This window comes from Colossoma macropomum, unplaced genomic scaffold (genome assembly GCF_904425465.1).
Source record: "Colossoma macropomum unplaced genomic scaffold, Colossoma_macropomum, whole genome shotgun sequence".
Lineage (NCBI taxonomy): Eukaryota > Metazoa > Chordata > Actinopteri > Characiformes > Serrasalmidae > Colossoma > Colossoma macropomum.
The window spans coordinates 11,601,927-11,620,265 of record NW_023494795.1 but is presented as its reverse complement, the minus strand read 5'-3'; the positions used below and the strand labels follow the sequence as shown (position 1 = coordinate 11,620,265).

Genomic DNA, 18,339 nt, shown 5'->3' with positions numbered 1-18,339 from the left:
CATCAGTCAGGTAGTGTAGCAGCTTCACATTCTGTCTAATTCTATATAAAGTGAACAAGGTGCAAAAGCATACTATACTGTAATATATACTGTTCTACTATGCATATGATACCTACTATACTATGCATAATAGATGAGAGAACAGTGTGCAGTGTTAATTAGTAGGTGAAGTGCAGTTAGTGAGAAAGTGCTCAGAGCTGCAGTTGGTCTTTTTCTTTCATTACTGAATATCAACAAAACCTAAACGTAAAAACGGTTCTTTCTCTACATGTTTAAACAGAATCTGTTCACTGCCTGGGTATTTATTTGTTTATTGATGTTCATCGTTTCCAAAATTCAAACATCTGAGGGCAGATCGTAATTTTATTATTACTATGTTTTCACTTAATAATAAAATGGATGTATGTTGTTTGATTTATTTTCTGTTTACTTTAGGCTTTGATTCTAAAAAGGTTTTAGAGACGAAGGGACCGAGAATAATCTCACCATCAGTTGCTTACAAACGTTACAATGCTTAAAAAGTTAGACCAAGACTCTAGTAATAATTAATAGTGGTTTAGGCTATATATTATATATTTTATATAATAGATTATTTATTAATTTATATCATTTAATGAATTTAAATTAATAATGAACTACAAATGATCGTCAATTTTTCCCCTTTTTTCATTTGTATATTTTGAAAAAAACATTAAAGTGGTCCGGGTGGCGCAGTGGGTAGCGCTGTCGCCTCACAGCCAAAAGGGCCTGGGTTCGATTCCCGGCCGGGTGACCAGGGTCCTTTCTGTGTGGAGTTTGTATGTTCTCCCCGTGTCTGCGTGGGTTTCCTCCGGGTACTCCGGTTTTCTCCCACAGTCCAAAAACATGCAGTCAGGCCAATTGGACATGCTGAATTGCCCCTAGGTGTGAATGTGTGTGTGATTGTCTGTCTGTCTGCCCTGCGATGGACTGGTGACCTGTCCAGGGTGTATCTTGCCTTCCGCCCAATGACAGCTGGGATAGGCTCCAGCGACCCAGAAGGATAAGCGGTTTAGATGATGTATGTACTAAAGTGGTCCAGGACTTGGTCTTGACTAATTTTTACCCTTCTTTGTGATGCCTGTTTTCACAGAAGTGCTGAGGAGGAAGAAAACCAGAGTAAGACATTAACTCAGATATGTGAGTGATTGTAGAAAGCTATTCACAATTGTGTGTGCGTGGGTCATCATGTGTGTCTCAGCTGCAGCAGTGCTGTGCAGACTTTGATCATAGGCGAGTTCGAGTCAAAGTCAAAGATTTCTTCACTCATCCCTCAGTGTTTTGATGATAATAGCTGAGGAGGTACCATAGAATTCTCTCTGAACTGACAACTGTGAGCTGTGAGAGGTAAGTAAAAAGCTTTTTACCTTTGCTGAAACCTACTATTACCTGCTATTATAAAAGGTAAATGTCAGCTTTGACGTATAAGCGAGGTATTAATGAGTGTTAGCGATCGTGTACGACTGTCAGTGTGATCAGATTTACTATGTTTATATTGTAACAATGCAAAGACTTATTAAGAGAGGTATATTATCCTGTCATTAATTCCTATATGTGATTTGCTGCATGGTATTTACATTGTCAACAGATTCTTAAAAGTCTTGAATTGTCCTAATTTAAGTTTAACTAAGGGGGGGAATCAAATTTTGTTATCAAAAAAGCCTCACAACAGCAAAAAAAGGAACATGAATGATAAATCATGCTGAATAATAGAGGTGAATAGTTATTTAGCTGTACTGAAAAGGGCAGTAAATACCATTCTAGAGTTCCTAAAACATCTAAAAATCTTCAGTCATGAAGTCTAAACTCAAATTTTTATTGGCCTAGTGACAACGAATTAAATTATTGTGTGTTATTTCTATATTGTCAATTAAATTTTCATTGTTTATGTCATGTCTTTACATTGTATAGGGCCTGCTGGGATGTCAGTGTCCAGCTTAGTGCCCTGGCTTGTGGTCCTGCTCCTCCAACTTTGGGGAGCACACACACTGCCCCCTACGCCAGCATGTCTAACCCCCTGCTTATGCCAAAGCACTCCACTCCTAAACTGCTCCTCATCTGGCCTATCTGAGGCTCCATCGCAGATCCCAGTAACTGCCACGGCCCTGGACCTATCCCATAATGCTCTACAGTCTCTGGTTCCTCTTGGTTCTGGTCGCGCCCGTTTGAGAGGGCTTCAGCATCTCTGGGTGGGAGATAATGCACTGGAGACTCTGTCACTGTGTTTGGGGAAAGGTGTGAAAGGCACCAAGACCCTTACAGGAAGGAGAGAGCGCTGTGTGACGTGGGCACCTGATCTTCAGCTGCTGTCCGCTGAGAGGAACCAGCTAAAACGAATACCAGGAGGTCAGAACGCCACTCATTCACTCACACACATACAAAGACTGTTCAGGGGACATTCATTATCTCATATGCACAAGAAAATCATAATGACAGATACAATGCATGCAGTTGTCACATATACCATTCTATAGTCAGTCACTTGTTAACGTGGAAATCACTAGACCTTTGATTTATTGTTGACTCTCCTGAATCACTAGTGTCTTTTAGCCAATCAGATGGCTCACCTACAGAGTAAAAGGGCTGGGCACAGACATTCCAGTGCATCATTAGGGGCTGTAAAAGAAGGCATGGTTCGGTCTAAAGATCTCAACACATTCCAGAGTTATCACAGGTATTGTGGTCACAGTTATCATGGTTATTTTGACAGCAATTTAAATGGGTGTTAACATTTAAAGACGTAGCACAGATTCTAAGATTGTGACTGCTCCCATTTTTCTTATGAAAGTTTGTTAGAAAAGGGAACATCGTCAGTTTTCAAGTTTTAAAAAGATTATCGCCCTTGTGTATTTCACCAGGCTCTGCAGAAATAGCCTTCATAGCCCTCACATCATCTGAAAATGAGAGATCATTATATATATTGTATTTGTTATCACATGATCAGATGATAGACCATCAAGGTTGGGCAGAATACTTTGAAAAGGTAGTGATGGGTGAATACACTGTCCAGTTTATGTGTTTATTCAGGTGTATTGTTGAATTTAGTTTTATGGGTTTACCGCTTCAGGGCCAGCTCTTCTGTACCCAGTTATGTTTCTGCTTTTGCGCAGATGCATAAAATTGAAAGAAAATAGCTTAACGCTATAAATGCATTGAACGACATGATTAGTGGAGTAAAATCCTGCTGTGTTTGATTTGACTTAATCTGGTTTTAATATAATATATCTTAGTATGTTGTTTACATAACTACTTGGAAACTGCCGAAATCAGGTAGTGCTCATTATTATTAGTATTTCTGTAAGCACACTCATTCTTCATGCAGCTAGTTAGTGGGACCTCAGTAGCTATGATGTCATCTGATTGACACCACACCTATCATTTACTTGTTCCACTTATTTTCAGAAGATCTCTGAATTCTCAAAAAATTGCCCAAAACTGTATGGCCAAAAGTATGTGGCATCACACCTATATGAGCTTGTCAGACATCCCATTCAAAAACCTTGCATGGATATGGAGTTGAACCCCCCCCCGCCTTGCAGCTATAACAGCCCCCACTCTTCTGTTAAGGCTTTCCACCAGATTTTGGAGTGTGTATATGGGGACTTGTGTCCATTAAGTCAAAAGAACATGAAAGGTCAGGCACTGATGTTTGACGAGAAGGCCATCAACGGTCCAATTCATTACATAATCATAATCATCATAACATGACCCTGCACTGTAACTAAGGGGCTTAGCCCAAACCCTGAAAAACAGCCCCAGATGATTATCCCTCCTCTACCAAACTTTACTGTTGGCACTATGCATCCCAGCAGGTAGTGTTCTCCTGCTATCTGCCAAACTCAAATTCAAAAAACACTTCAGAAAACATACTTCCACTGATCCAAAGTCTTGTGGCAGCATACTTTAAACAACTGCAGCCGACACTTGGCATTGCGCATAGTGGTCTTAGGCTTGTGTGCAGCTGCTCAGCCATGGAAACCCCTTTCGTGAAACTCCTGATGCCCCGTTCTTCTGCTGATGTTGCTTCCAGAATTTGGAACACTGTAGTAAGTGATGAGGACAGGGGACAGGCAATTTCATGTCCTATGTGCTTTAGCACTTGGCAGCCCCACTCTTTGAGTTTGCATAGTCTACTGCTTCGTGGCTTAGCTGTTGTTGCTCCTAGATGCTTCCAGTTCGCAATAATGGCACTTACAGTTGACTGGGGCAGTTCTAGCAGGGCAGAAATTTTGTGAACTGACTTGGAAAAAGTGGTATCCTGTGACATTTAAAGTCACTTAACACTTTAATACGACTGATTCTAATGCCCGCATTTGTCTATGGAAATTGCAGGACTGTTTACATGTTCTGATATATAAGCCAGATACAATAGGTGTGACTGAAACACCTGAACTTAATTCAATGGGGTGTTAGATCAAGCCATGTTATGCCTGTGATGCTCAGTCAGTGTACTGCCATATTTACAGTTATATATGGGGCTTTATGTCAGAGATGCAATACTCAAATCAGTTTTCCCTTACAGACAGTAACTAGGTCAGTACTTGCCCTAGGACATACCAGCTTCTATTTCCTGTAAAGGTTTCACTGTTTTTCAAGTGCCTCTGTTGAGACCTCTGTGTTTTTTCACAGTGGTGTTAATTAATGGTCAGGGGTTTTGGCTGTTTGGCATGACCAGGATCAGTATTCGCAGCCCAGTCGTAGCCATTACAGGCTTAGGGTCCAAGGTCTGTTTCCTCAAAAGCAGTGTCAAAAATCACTGAAAGAAATATCAGTGAAAATCTGCCCAGGTCCCAGACTGACCCTCGATAAGAGGCCTGAGGCATAATGCTTCTGTTTCCTAAGGCAGTGTGCTAAAGCTGTGAGAGCAAGCAGATTTTAACATATCCTGCTTAGAATTGAAGCGAGATTCTTTTTTTATCACAGTGTGGTCCACCGATTGCTTTCTGAGTGGAATGAAATGACGCTCAAGTCCGTGCGAGTTACTCAAATGAGTGTTATTAAGGTAGGCCAAGGTCCCACACAGATGACAGCATCTCTCAGCTGTTTGTGAGTCAGTGCACAGCCTCTCTTCTCCAACGAATCCCTTACCAGCAGGCCCTCAGTACTGCTCAGCAGTCAATACAGCACTCAAAATAGAGGAGGCAGACTTCTCAATTTCTCTCTCTCTCTCTTATTTGCACTGACAGCCAGACCATTAGTATCCATGTCTGATTACTGCTGTATCAGCAACAAGCTCATAATGCAAATGTATACAGAAAATGAGGAGGCAGTTAATACACATACACTATTTATTATGAACCAGCCTAACCATAACTATTATGCCCTCAGAGCTATTCTGGTTAAAATGGGAGAAGGTTAAAGGGCCCATTTCATGGAAAATAAATTTTATAAAATTTTATTGGCTAAAATATTTGATACAGTGTGAAAACACTATTAAAGTTTTAAAATGTACCGTAACTCCACAGTCCGCACATGGAAGATAAGCTGCAAAAACAGCCCATTTTGAATTGTTTTCATGATGTCACAAATACCAACACATTTACATATGTACATATTATCACATACACATATTATTCACATAATCAGCCTACTGCAGTTTTGTTCCACCCATTCATGTGGAAGTTATAAGGAGACTTTCAGCCCAGAATGCTGTACAGGGCAGCCAGACAGACAGGGCAGGTCATAACAGAGCTCATATACATGTATTAGTCTTAAAAGCACAGTATCAAAAGCAGTCTGTGTATTTCTAAATAATAAAGTTGGGAAGTTGAAAACTCACACAACCATCATAAGTGGACTATGAATAATTTAGGATATGAGCCCTTTAGTGGGGAAAAACTGTAACTCAGTCATACATTATAACTCTTTCTTATTATTCCAATGATAAGTGATTTTCAACTTGCTTTCAATGAAGTTCAATTTCCACTTTTCTTCTATTTTACAGCAATTTGCAATTTGTAGGAAGTATAAGCTATTATTAACAATTGAATGCTGCATTAATCCTGTTACATCACAGAGCGATAGCCACACAGCTCATTTATGAGGTGAAATTGACCAGACAGCTGAAAAAGCAAACTTAAAGGGACACTCTAGCCAGACTAGGAAAATAAACTGATGATGATGATGATGTATTTTGAGGATGAGTGGAACTTTTGAAAATCCACAGCTGTTTTGTGGTGGATTTTTGGGGGCTATACAGGAAGTGCTGGAGGGCCATGTGTGCATACACACACTTGTGCTGCCTTTGGTTTAAGCTAGGAAGCTTGAAAACACATTTCAAACAATCCACCCAAAATCCACCCAAAAGCCTTTGTTTTTCAAAGATTCCTCCAACTTCAAGATGTCATCAGAAGAGGGGGGCGGTTCTAGTCTGGCCTGTGGGTCACTTTAACATCAAATTGAATGCTCCTAATTCCTTCTGACTACTTGGTATATACAGCATTTATATTTGTATATTTAACTACAGTAAATTTATAGTAGTAAATATTTACAGTAGTAAATATTCCACAATGTATAGTGATGTAAATATACCTTATTAGATGACGTCCTGATGACTTCCTTTTTACTAAGACATTTCACTTTTGACAACTAACGTTAATCAACTAAGGATCATTAACTAGATCAGTGATTCCCAACCCTGGTCCTGGAATACTGCACATTTTAGTGTTTTTTCATCTTACCTTTACATCTGATCCAACTAATCAGCTAATTAAGAACCCCTTTTTGAACTGAGGTAAATGTTTTAGTGGGGAAACTACAATGTGGAGGACAGGGGCTACTCTAAAATCAGGGTTGAGAACCTGTGACCTAGATCAGGGGTGCAATGGCAGCAGCCATTAGGTCAAATGTGCAATATGTTTTGTGATAGTTCTCTGGCCACAGCACTACCACCAACCTGACAGTGTGCGAAGCTGGTGTGCTGAGTTAGCGATGACAAAACAGATATCTATTGCACAGTCCAGGTGGTCTTTGCACATGGGGCCCCCATGAAAATACAAATTGGACATACTGCATGTGTTGACGTGTTGATGTTAAATAACCTATTCTGAAATACAATCTTATAATGAGAAATATAGAATATATCCATGAGAATGAAGATGATTTCACTTGCCAAGATATTTCTTTTTTTGCGGTGTAGAGGTTGCTCCATTCAGAAGCCTAGAGCTTTAACTAATTTAAAAATGTGTATCCAGAGGGCGTCATTCCTGTCTTTTGCCTAGAGCCCCAGAATCAATAAATCCGCCCTGTACGCAGTCCTCTAATGTAACATCTTTGTCGTCTCTGTCCTCCACAGGACTCGGCAGTATAAAATCATTGCAGGTGCTTCAGCTCTCCCATAACAGAATCTCTGAACTTGGTCCTGCTGACTTGGTTGGGTGTACTGACCTGAAAGAAGTTCACCTCCAGCATAACCTCATCAACACTGTCCACCCACAGGCCTTTAAGGACCTGCCCAGTTTACAGGTAACAAACCTCAGGAAAGGGTATACACAGAAAAAAATAGTGCTTTGAGCTGTATCTTTTGTTTATCAAATATCATCCTAAGTGTACTACGTATAAAACATGTTTGTCCAAAATAGTAACTTTACAGGAGAAGACAAAACGTCCTTAATTTTTAATCTAAGCTAAAATAAAGAGATTTTATTCCAAGTGATTTTGGCCCATTCATCATGAAATGTTCAGAGAATGTTAAGAGCAGCTGCTGTGTTCAAATGATGATCACTAAATTGAGAACTATGAGTCATAGCAATTTCAAATTGAAACACATTAACAGTTAATGTTTTCATTGTACCACCTAGGTCCTTGACCTGAGCTATAACCTGTTGACCATCATACCTCTGCCAGCTTACTTGTCTCTACGGAACTTGAATACATTTGTGGCCATTTCTGGAAATAGGTGGAGGTGTGATTGTAACTTAAAGACAATAAGGAGATGGCTAAGCTTCGACAATGAACTGGGTAATCCAGGATGGAAAGTGGTGTGTTTCTCTCCACCTCATTATGCTGGAAATGATCTGCTACATCTGGAGGAATCTGATCTTACCTGTCCACTGCCTGTATACAGCACACCAGGCCTTGCTAAGGAGGTGACAGTGGATGAGGGGACAGAATTATTGCTTTCCTGTGCAACACAAGGTACTGATTATCACGTAAATGTTTCAGTCTTTACTCTTAATGAATAAATTGGGCTATGTAGTATTGATTCATGCTTTTTTTCAAAATAGTTTCTGAATATACTAAAAAATTAAAGGAATGGTTTGGCAAACAATCTAAATTACACAATTTTCCAGTTATCCCAGACGTAGTCAATGAGCTGAGACATGTTTGGTGTCCAAATTTTGCTTCCTTAGCTCAGTGCTGGAGCTACCAGACAAGCATTGTTAGCAAACACCAGAAGTCAATAGTCATCTAAATTATTTTCTGTAAATACACACCTTATAAAGTCCTCTCAACCCACATCCAGGTCTTCATTAAAGTCACTCAGACTTGTCAGTGTGGTTTAGTGCATAGTTTGACTTACTTTGAGCTATAAAAATAAACAAAACTTCACCATGTAGCTGAGCGCTGCAGGCAGCCACATTAGACATTGTGCCCTAAATCACTTAGACAAGTATTTTACAGAATGATTTGGGTGACTATTAATTTTGTGTTCATTAACAATGCTAGCCTTGTAGCTCCCGCACTAAAAAAGAAAGAAAATTTGGATGCCAAACATGTCTTGATTAAGTAGTTGTCTGATTAACTACATCTTGGTAATTGGAAAATTGTGTAAATTACATTTTTTCCCAAATCTTTTCTTTAAGCCATCACAGCTGTTATGGAAAGCACTACTAAGAAAATGACATCTTTCTGTTGGCCTTTTCCTCAGACTTCATGCAGTCTCGTTGGTGGACACCTCATGGCCAAGTCTCTGAAAATCAACAAGTACTTCTCATCAGCAATGTCACAGAGCAGGATGCAGGACTTTATGTCTGTGTCTCAGGATTTCAGGAAGAGCATGTATCAATATTTAATCTACATGTTCATAAAAGATTTCATGACACAAGGCTGCGACGAGAAGCCCAGAATATTTTGGATGACCTTACCAGAGAAGGAAGCCTGAATGTGCAGAGAAATGTGCGAGCTGTGCCTCAGCAAGACTTTGTATTAGCTGTCTGCCTTTCTGTCTTCATTACATTCATCGTGGCCTTTGTCGTTGGTGTTCTGGTAAGGCCACTTCTGGATAAATTATGCAAGAAAATTCGATCTAAGAGGGATACTGCATCATCGTCTACAAACTCACAGACGTCCTCCACTCGGCAAAGGCCATACGTGAATGAAGGCTATTCTGATACAGATGAACATGTGCAAGAAGTGCGAGTGGGATCAAGAGTGACATTTGGTGGGGTCACAGAAGTAAATGACTGTGGGGGAAATATTCCTTATTATGTCACTGTAGAAGATGCCAAGTCAGACAGCTCTTCTGAGAATAATACAGATGTTGAGGTATCATATGAGAACACACAGGGGAATAAATTCTTGACTGTCAATGTTGAAAACCATTGTGTTGAGATGGAAGATCTGAAGAGCAGAGAAGGCGGCCATCCCAGCAGCTCACTACAAGTCAGCAAAGAAGTACCTTTGAGAAAAGAGAACAAAAAAACATCAGAACCTAAACCAGCTTGTGGGTACCCAAATGCTGAATCTACCAAAATCATGGAGTTTGAGCCCATTCCAGACCAAGAGGACACCACAGAGTTAGAAGAGAGGAGCATTTCACCCGTATCATCTCACTCAGAATTGCCACAAGAACTAGAGTCTTATGAAGTAAAAGAGTCAATTGAGCAAAGTGTAGATCCTCCTGTAGCCACTGTACATGAAGAAAAAGAAGGCAACACAGGCCAGGAGCCAACAATACCAGGATTTACAACTGACCCACTGTTTGATCTGAAGGAACAGAATGTGGATGACCTGGACCCAGATTTATGGAATGATAGTGGGGAGAGTTTTTCATTCACTGATGAATCTCCAAGGTCAAGCAGCCGAGTAACACAACGTGCTGTTCTTGATTATCCACTTTTTGAAAAGGAAATGTCTGTGGATAAGTCTGATAAACTGAGTTCCTGCAACTCAAGTGAAAGTGGTCTGACTGAAGAAGAACAAACAGAATACACTGTAAACCCAGAGGAAGATGAAGAATCAGAAACCTATGGTCCACACTCAGGAAATGAAGACCTCAGTGGAAACAAGCTCTCCACTCTGGAGCAAGATGCTTTAACTGATGAGCCAAGCGCAGGTGCACGTTTCAGACAAGATACTATTACGCTGGACCCATCAGATGTACATATGACCTTTACTCGAGAGGATAGTTTTAATGATGGGCCATTTACAGACCAGAATGAGAGCTCAGATTCTTCAGACATTGTACATATTAATGAAGAACCTATACAATACCATGTACATCCTGTTTATAGGACTGGTCGAAAGACTACCAGCCATTTGAGAATAGATAGATCAGGTGCCTGTAGCTCCAGTGAAGATGAAGAGGAACAAGCTGAAAATGCTTACTACCCAAGGAGACTTGAGATAAAAACAGAACCCGAGGTTTATAGCGAGGGTGTCATTACAGTCAAAAACCCAAACAACACACTCAGTATCAACTTTGACAACTCCTCAAGCAGCACAGATATAGAGGAGAAGACCGATAAGGAGGGAGAGAGAAAGAGCTTTAAACGACTGAGTGGAATGAGTTCACTGCTGTTTAACAGAAATGGGCCTGAAACAGAAAAGAAGGCTGTTCAAACCCCATCCAAAACAACAAACAAAGACAGTTGGAAAATTGGGGGTATCTTGGGCTTGTCCTTCAACAAACAGACAGTGGTACCCGAGGACAATGACAAACCAAACACTAATGAAGAAAGTTTCTTTGGAACAATAGGACAAGCCTTTGGTCGGCTGCCAAAACTTAAAAGATCTCTTCTGTTCTCAGTCTCTGATCCTAAATCTTCAATTCAGCATGGATGTACACCTGTGGTAGAGGCAGGATGTGACTCAAAGATATCCCACCTGAACTTCTCCTTAGAAGAAAGTTTCATTGGAAAGATTGATGTGCCTTTGGATCCAGTACCAAAAATAAAGAGATATCTCCTGTTCTCACATCCTGAGCCTCAGCCTTCAAGTCTGATACCGTCATCTATGGAGACAGAAAGAGCAACACCAGAGTTAAAGACTAAAACACAGTCTGTTAGATCTGAATCTACATCTGATGATAAGCTCAGTCCAACCTCTAGTGGAGATGATTTCTTTGGGCAAATAGGTGCATCTCTTAATGAAGTACCCAAGGTTAAGAGATACCTTCAGTTCACTCAGTCTGAATCTCAACCTTCAGCCAAGTCCCCATTGACATCTTTAAAGACAGAAAGTTTCATGCAAGTGTTAGGGACTAAAACAGAATCTGTGAAATCTGATACTTCATCTGAAGATGACATTGGTCCAAACTCTACAAGAGACAATTTCTTTGGGCAAATAGGTGCATCTCTTGATGAAGTGCCAAAGGTTAAGAGATACATTCAGTTCACACAAACTGTACCTCAACCTTTAGCTCAGTCCCCATCAACATCTTTAAAGGCAGAAAGTTTCATACCAGTGGTAGGGACTAAAACACAGTCTGTGAAATCAGATTCTTCATCTGAAAATGACATCAGTCCAGCCTCTACTGGAGAAAATTTCTTTAGGCAAATAGGTGCTTCTCTTGATGAAGTGCCAAAAGTGAACAGATACATTCAGTTCACACAAATTGAACCTCAACCTTCAGCCACGTCCCCATCAACATCTTTAAAGGCAGAAAGTTTCATACCAGTGTTAGGGACTAAACCACAATCTGTGAGATCCGAATCTACATCTGAAGATGACATCAGTCCAACCTCTACTGGAGATAATTTCTTTGGGCAAATAGGTGCATCTCTTGATGAAGTGCCAAAAGTAAAGAGATACATTCAGTTTACACAAACTGAACCTCAACCTTTAGCTCAGTCCCCATCAACATCTTTAAAGGCAGAACATTTCATACCAGTGTTAGGGACTAAAACACAGTCTGTGAAATCAGATTTTTCATCTGAAAATGACATCAGTCCAAACTCTACTGGAGACAATTTCTTTGGGCAAATAGGTGCATCTCTTGATGAAGTGCCAAAAGTGAACAGATACATTCAGTTCACACAAATTGAACCTCAACCTCCAGCCACGTCCCCATCAACATCTTTAAAGGCAGAAAGTTTCATACCAGTGTTAGGGACTAAACCACAATCTGTGAGATCCGAATCTACATCTGAGGATAAGCTCAGTCCAACCTCTACTGGAGACAATTTCTTTGGGCAAATAGATGCATCTCTTGATGAAGTGCCAAAGGTTAAGAGATACATTCAGTTCACTCAATCTGAACCTCAACCTTCAGTCAAGTCCCCATCAACATCTTTAAAGGCAGGAAGTTTCATACCAGTGTTAGGGACTAAACCACAATCTGTGAGATCCGAATCTACATCTGAGAATAAGCTCAGTTCAACCTCTACTGGAGACAATTTCTTTGGGCAAATAGGTGCATCTCTTGATGAAGTGCCAAAGGTTAAGAGATACATTCATTTCACTCAATCTGAACCTCAACCTTCAGTCAAGTCCCCATCAACATCTTTAAAGGCAGAAAGTTTCATACCAGTGTTAGGGACTAAACCACAATCTGTGAGATCCGAATCTACATCTGGGGATAAGCTCAGTCCAACCTCTACTGGAGACAATTTCTTTGGGCAAATAGGTGCATCTCTTGATGAAGTGCCAAAGGTTAAGAGATACATTCATTTCACTCAATCTGAACCTAAACCTTTAGTCAAGTCCCCATCAACATCTTTAAAGGCAGAAAGTTTCAAACCACTGTTAGGGACTAAACCACAATCTGTGAGATCCGAATCTACATCTGAGAATAAGCTCAGTCCAACCTCTACTGGAGACAATTTCTTTGGGCAAATAGGTGCATCTCTTGATGAAGTGCCAAAAGTAAACAGATACATTCAGTTTACTCAATCTGAACCTCAACCTTCAGTCAAGTCCCCATCAACATCTTTAAAGGCAGAAAGTTTCATACCAGTGTTAGGGACTAAACCACAATCTGTGAGATCTGAATCTACATCCAAGGCTGAGCGCAGTCCCACCTCTACTGGAGACAATTTCTTTGGGCAAATAGGTGCATCTCTTGATGAAGTGCCAAAGGTTAAGAGATACATTCAGTTCACTCAATCTGAACCTCAACCTTCAGTCAAGTCCCCATCAACATCTTTAAAGGCAGAAAGTTTCATACCAGTGTTAGGGACCAAACCACAATCTCTGAGATCCGAATCTACATCTGAGGATAAGCTCAGTCCAACCTCTACTGGAGACAATTTCTTTGGGCAAATAGGTGCATCTCTTGATGAAGTGCCAAAGGTTAAAAGATACATTCAGTTCACACAAACTGAACCTCAACCTTCAGCTCAGTCCCCATCAACATCTTTAAAGGCAGAAAGTTTTATACCAGTGTTAGGGACTAAACCACAATCTCTGAGATCTGAATCTACATCTGAGGATAAGCTCAGTCCAACCTCTACTGGAGACAATTTCTTTGGGCAAATAGGTGCATCTCTTGATGAAGTGCCAAAGGTTAAAAGATACATTCAGTTCACACAAACTGAACCTCAACCTTCAGCTCAGTCCCCATCAACATCTTTAAAGGCAGAAAGTTTTATACCAGTGTTAGGGACTAAACCACAATCTGTGAGATCTGAATCTACATCCAAGGCTGAGCGCAGTCCAACCTCTACTGGAGACAACTTCTTTGGGCAAATAGGTTCATCTCTTGATGAAGTGCCAAAGGTTAAGAGATACATTCATTTCACTCAATCTGAACCTCAACCTCCAGTCAAGTCCCCATCAACATCTTTAAAGGCAGAAAGTTTCATACCAGTGTTAGGGACCAAACCACAATCTCTGAGATCCGAATCTACATCTGGGGATAAGCTCAGTCCAACCTCTACTGGAGACAATTTCTTTGGGCAAATAGGTGCATCTCTTGATGAAGTGCCAAAGGTTAAGAGATACATTCATTTCACTCAATCTGAACCTCAACCTCCAGCCACGTCCCCATCAACATCTTTAAAGGCAGAAAGTTTCATACCAGTGTTAGGGACTAAACCACAATCTGTGAGATCCGAATCTACATCTGAGAATAAGCTCAGTCCAACCTCTACTGGAGACAATTTCTTTGGGCAAATAGGTGCATCTCTTGATGAAGTGCCAAAAGTAAACAGATACATTCAGTTTACTCAATCTGAACCTCAACCTTCAGTCAAGTCCCCATCAACATCTTTAAAGGCAGAAAGTTTCATACCAGTGTTAGGGACTAAACCACAATCTGTGAGATCTGAATCTACATCCAAGGCTGAGCGCAGTCCAACCTCTACTGGAGACAATTTCTTTGGGCAAATAGGTGCATCTCTTGATGAAGTGCCAAAGGTTAAGAGATACATTCAGTTCACTCAATCTGAACCTCAACCTTCAGTCAAGTCCCCATCAACATCTTTAAAGGCAGAAAGTTTCATACCAGTGTTAGGGACTAAACCACAATCTGTGAGATCTGAATCTACATCCAAGGCTGAGCGCAGTCCCACCTCTACTGGAGACAATTTCTTTGGGCAAATAGGTGCATCTCTTGATGAAGTGCCAAAGGTTAAGAGATACATTCAGTTCACTCAATCTGAACCTCAACCTTCAGTCAAGTCCCCATCAACATCTTTAAAGGCAGAAAGTTTCATACCAGTGTTAGGGACCAAACCACAATCTCTGAGATCCGAATCTACATCTGAGGATAAGCTCAGTCCAACCTCTACTGGAGACAATTTCTTTGGGCAAATAGGTGCATCTCTTAATGAAGTGCCAAAAGTAAACAGATACATTCAGTTCACACAAACTGAACCTCAACCTTCAGCTCAGTCCCCATCAACATCTTTAGAGGCAGAAAGTTTTATACCAGTGTTACGGACTAAACCACAATCTGTGAGATCTGAATCTACATCCAAGGCTGAGCGCAGTCCAACCTCTACTGGAGACAATTTCTTTGGACAAATAGGTGCATCTCTTGATGAAGTGCCAAAGGTTAAGAGATACATTGATTTCACTCGATCTGAACCTAAACCTTCAGCCAAGTCCCCATCAACATCTTTAAAGACAGAAAGTTTCATACCAGTGTTAGGGACTAAACCACAATCTCTAAGATCTGAATCTACATCTGGGGATAAGCTCAGTCCAACCTCTACTGGAGACAATTTCTTTGGGCAAATAGGTGCATCTCTTGATGAAGTGCCAAAAGTAAACAGATACATTCAGTTCACACAAACTGAACCTCAACCTTCAGCTAAGTCCCCATCAACATCTTTAAAGGCAGAAAGTTTCATACCAGTGTTAGGGACTAAACCACAATCTGTGAGATCCGAATCTACATCTGGGGATAAGCTCAGTCCAACCTCTACTGGAGACAATTTCTTTGGGCAAATAGGTGCTTCTCTTGATGAAGTGCCAAAAGTAAACAGATACATTCAGTTCACACAAATTGAACCTCAACCTCCAGCCACGTCCCCATCAACATCTTTAAAGGCAGAAAGTTTCATACCAGTGTTAGGGACTAAACCACAATCTGTGAGATCTGAATCTACATCTGGGGATAAGCTCAGTCCAACCTCTACTGGAGACAATTTCTTTGGGCAAATAGATGCATCTCTTGATGAAGTGCCAAAAGTAAACAGATACATTCAGTTCACACAAACTGAACCTCAACCTTCAGCTAAGTCCCCATCAACATCTTTAAAGGCAGAAAGTTTCATACCAGTGTTAGGGACTAAACCACAATCTGTGAGATCCGAATCTACATCTGGGGATAAGCTCAGTCCAACCTCTACTGGAGACAATTTCTTTGGGCAAATAGGTGCATCTCTTGATGAAGTGCCAAAAGTGAACAGATACATTCAGTTCACACAAACTGAACCTCAACCTCCAGCCACGTCCCCATCAACATCTTTAAAGGTAGAAAGTTTCATACCAGTGTTAGGGACTAAACCACAATCTGTGAGATCTGAATCTACATCTGGGGATAAGCTCAGTCCAACCTCTACTGGAGACAATTTCTTTGGGCAAATAGGTGCATCTCTTGATGAAGTGCCAAAGGTTAAGAGATACATTCATTTCACTCAATCTGAAACTCAACCTTCAGTCAAGTCCCCATCAACATCTTTAAAGGCAGAAAGTTTCATACCAGTGTTAGGGACTAAACCACAGTCTGTGAGATCTGAATCTACATCTGGGGATAAGCTCAGTCCAACCTCTACTGGAGACAATTTCCCTGGGCAAATAGGTGCATCTTTTGATGGAGTGCCTAAAGTGAAGAGGTACATTCAGTTCACACAAACTGAACCTCAACCTTCAGGTCTGCTACCATCGTCTATGAAAACAGAAGGAGTCACAAAAGGACAGTCTAGGAGATATAATTTAACATCTGAGAATGAGCTCAGCTCAACTACTAAGGAAGGTAATTTCTTTGGGCAAATAGGTACATCACTCGATGAAGTGCCAAAAGTGAAGAGATACATTCAGTTCACACAATCTGAACCTCAGTCTTCAGCTGAAACACCATCAACATCTTCCCATTCAAAAAGAGTCACACCAACGTTGGCAACAAAAATACAATCTGTGAGATCCGATCCTCCATCTGAGGTCGAGCTCACTACAACCTCCAAGGGAGACAGTTTCTTTGGGCAAATTGATGGAGTACCAAAACTGAAGAGATACATTCAGTTCACACAATCTGAGCCTCTTTCTCAAACTCTGACACCTCCAAATGAACCAAAGATCCATGCAGGCACGCTAATAAACATTAATTCATCATCTGAAGATGGTGTCAGAGCAGATGCTGATAAACACAGCTTCTTTGGGCAAATTGACACATCTCTTGACGGAATACCAAAAGTAAAAAGATACCTTCAATTCACACAATCTCAACATTTGACTCAGCCTTCATCCCAGTATTTGGACACACAAATAGCTACACCAGAGCTTTTGACAAAAACAGAATTACTGCAAACCAGTTCTTCACCTCATGATGTCAAACTAATTAACAAAGACAGTTTCTTTGGGAACACAGACACTCCTCTTTATGGAATTCCGAAAATAAGAAGATACATTCAGTTCACCCAGTGTGAATCTCATTCTTCAGACTACACCTCTGATAATGAAGCAAAGCCAAGCAGCAACAAAGATAATTTCTTTGAAGGAATATATGTATCTCCTGATCATATACCAAAGGTAAAGAGATCTCTTCAGTTCACACAGTCTGATCCAAAACTTGAAAATCAGGTTTTTTCACCATCTTTAAACAAAGAAAGAGTCACTACTGAGTTTGTAACAAAAAGAGAACCAGTTAGTTCCAGTTATTCAGCTGACAAAGACATCAGGCCAAACAACCAAGACAGCTTATTTGGTCAGTTGAATACATCTTTTAATGGACTTCCAAAAGTGAACAGATACATTAAGTTTTCACAAACTGGAGTTTGCCCTCCAAATACAAATACTAAATACCCAAATACAGAAAGGCTCAGTGAATCTGATTCCTTACCTGAGAAAGAGTTCAGTACCACTACCATAGGAAGCAGTTCCTTGCAAATAGGTACATCTCTTGATGAAGTTCCAAAGGTAAAGAGGTACATTCACTTCACGCAATCTGAACCCCAAATTCTGTCACCACACCCTCACACCCGAATTCCAATATCCACACCATCAGATAGAAGTGTAGAATCAGTGGATTCTGAGGTAAATTTCACTGTAAAAGATGAAGATTCCTTCAGGCAAATACCCGTGTCTTTCAGTACTCTACAAAGGCCAAAACGGTCTCTTATTTTTACAACTTCTGATCCACAGAATGAAAATCAGATACAAGCTCGTTCACCAATACATGATTCATCATTTGATGTGAAAGCAGCCACAGAAACAAGTAGGTTAGAACAACTTTCCAGGCCTAAAAGGCCCCTCTTTTTCTCCAATTCAGATCCTTATGGGCAATCTCACCAACTATTTACTTCATCACAACCAGAATTAGCTACACCAGAGTCAATAGAATCAAGGTTGTCAAGTTTGGGTGCCCCCCTCAGCACTGAAAGCAGTGACTTCTCCCCTTACAACTTACCCATGCCCACAAGAACCCTGCAATTCCCCACCTCAAAAGGACTTTATGAGCCAGTCACTGACTTAGACCAAGTCCCCAAACTGAGAACG

The 18,339-nt window shown here is 40.6% G+C and overlaps 1 protein-coding gene across 1 annotated transcript; it reads left to right on the top strand.

Annotated features, from left to right (window-relative positions):
• Positions 1-1,036: 1,036 nt before the first annotated feature.
• On the top strand, positions 1,037-11,048 carry LOC118816092. The gene is made up of 6 exons (XM_036582601.1): positions 1,037-1,365; positions 1,930-2,364; positions 7,313-7,482; positions 7,818-8,154; positions 8,888-10,294; positions 11,014-11,048. The coding sequence occupies exons 2-6, from the start codon at positions 1,941-1,943 to the stop codon at positions 11,046-11,048; spliced, it is 2,373 nt and encodes a 790-aa protein (XP_036438494.1). The 5' UTR covers positions 1,037-1,365; positions 1,930-1,940.
• Positions 11,049-18,339: the final 7,291 nt, after the last annotated feature.

Coding starts and splice junctions, on each gene's coding strand:
- LOC118816092 (XM_036582601.1), top strand. CDS start 1,941: ATGTCAGTGTCCAGCTTAGTGCCCTGGCTTGTGGTCCTGCTCCTCCAA. Junction 8,155..8,887: donor GCTTTCCTGTGCAACACAAG/GTACTGATTATC, acceptor CCTTTTCCTCAG/ACTTCATGCAGTCTCGTTGG. Junction 10,295..11,013: donor AACTGATGAGCCAAGCGCAG/GTGCACGTTTCA, acceptor TCTTCAATTCAG/CATGGATGTACACCTGTGGT.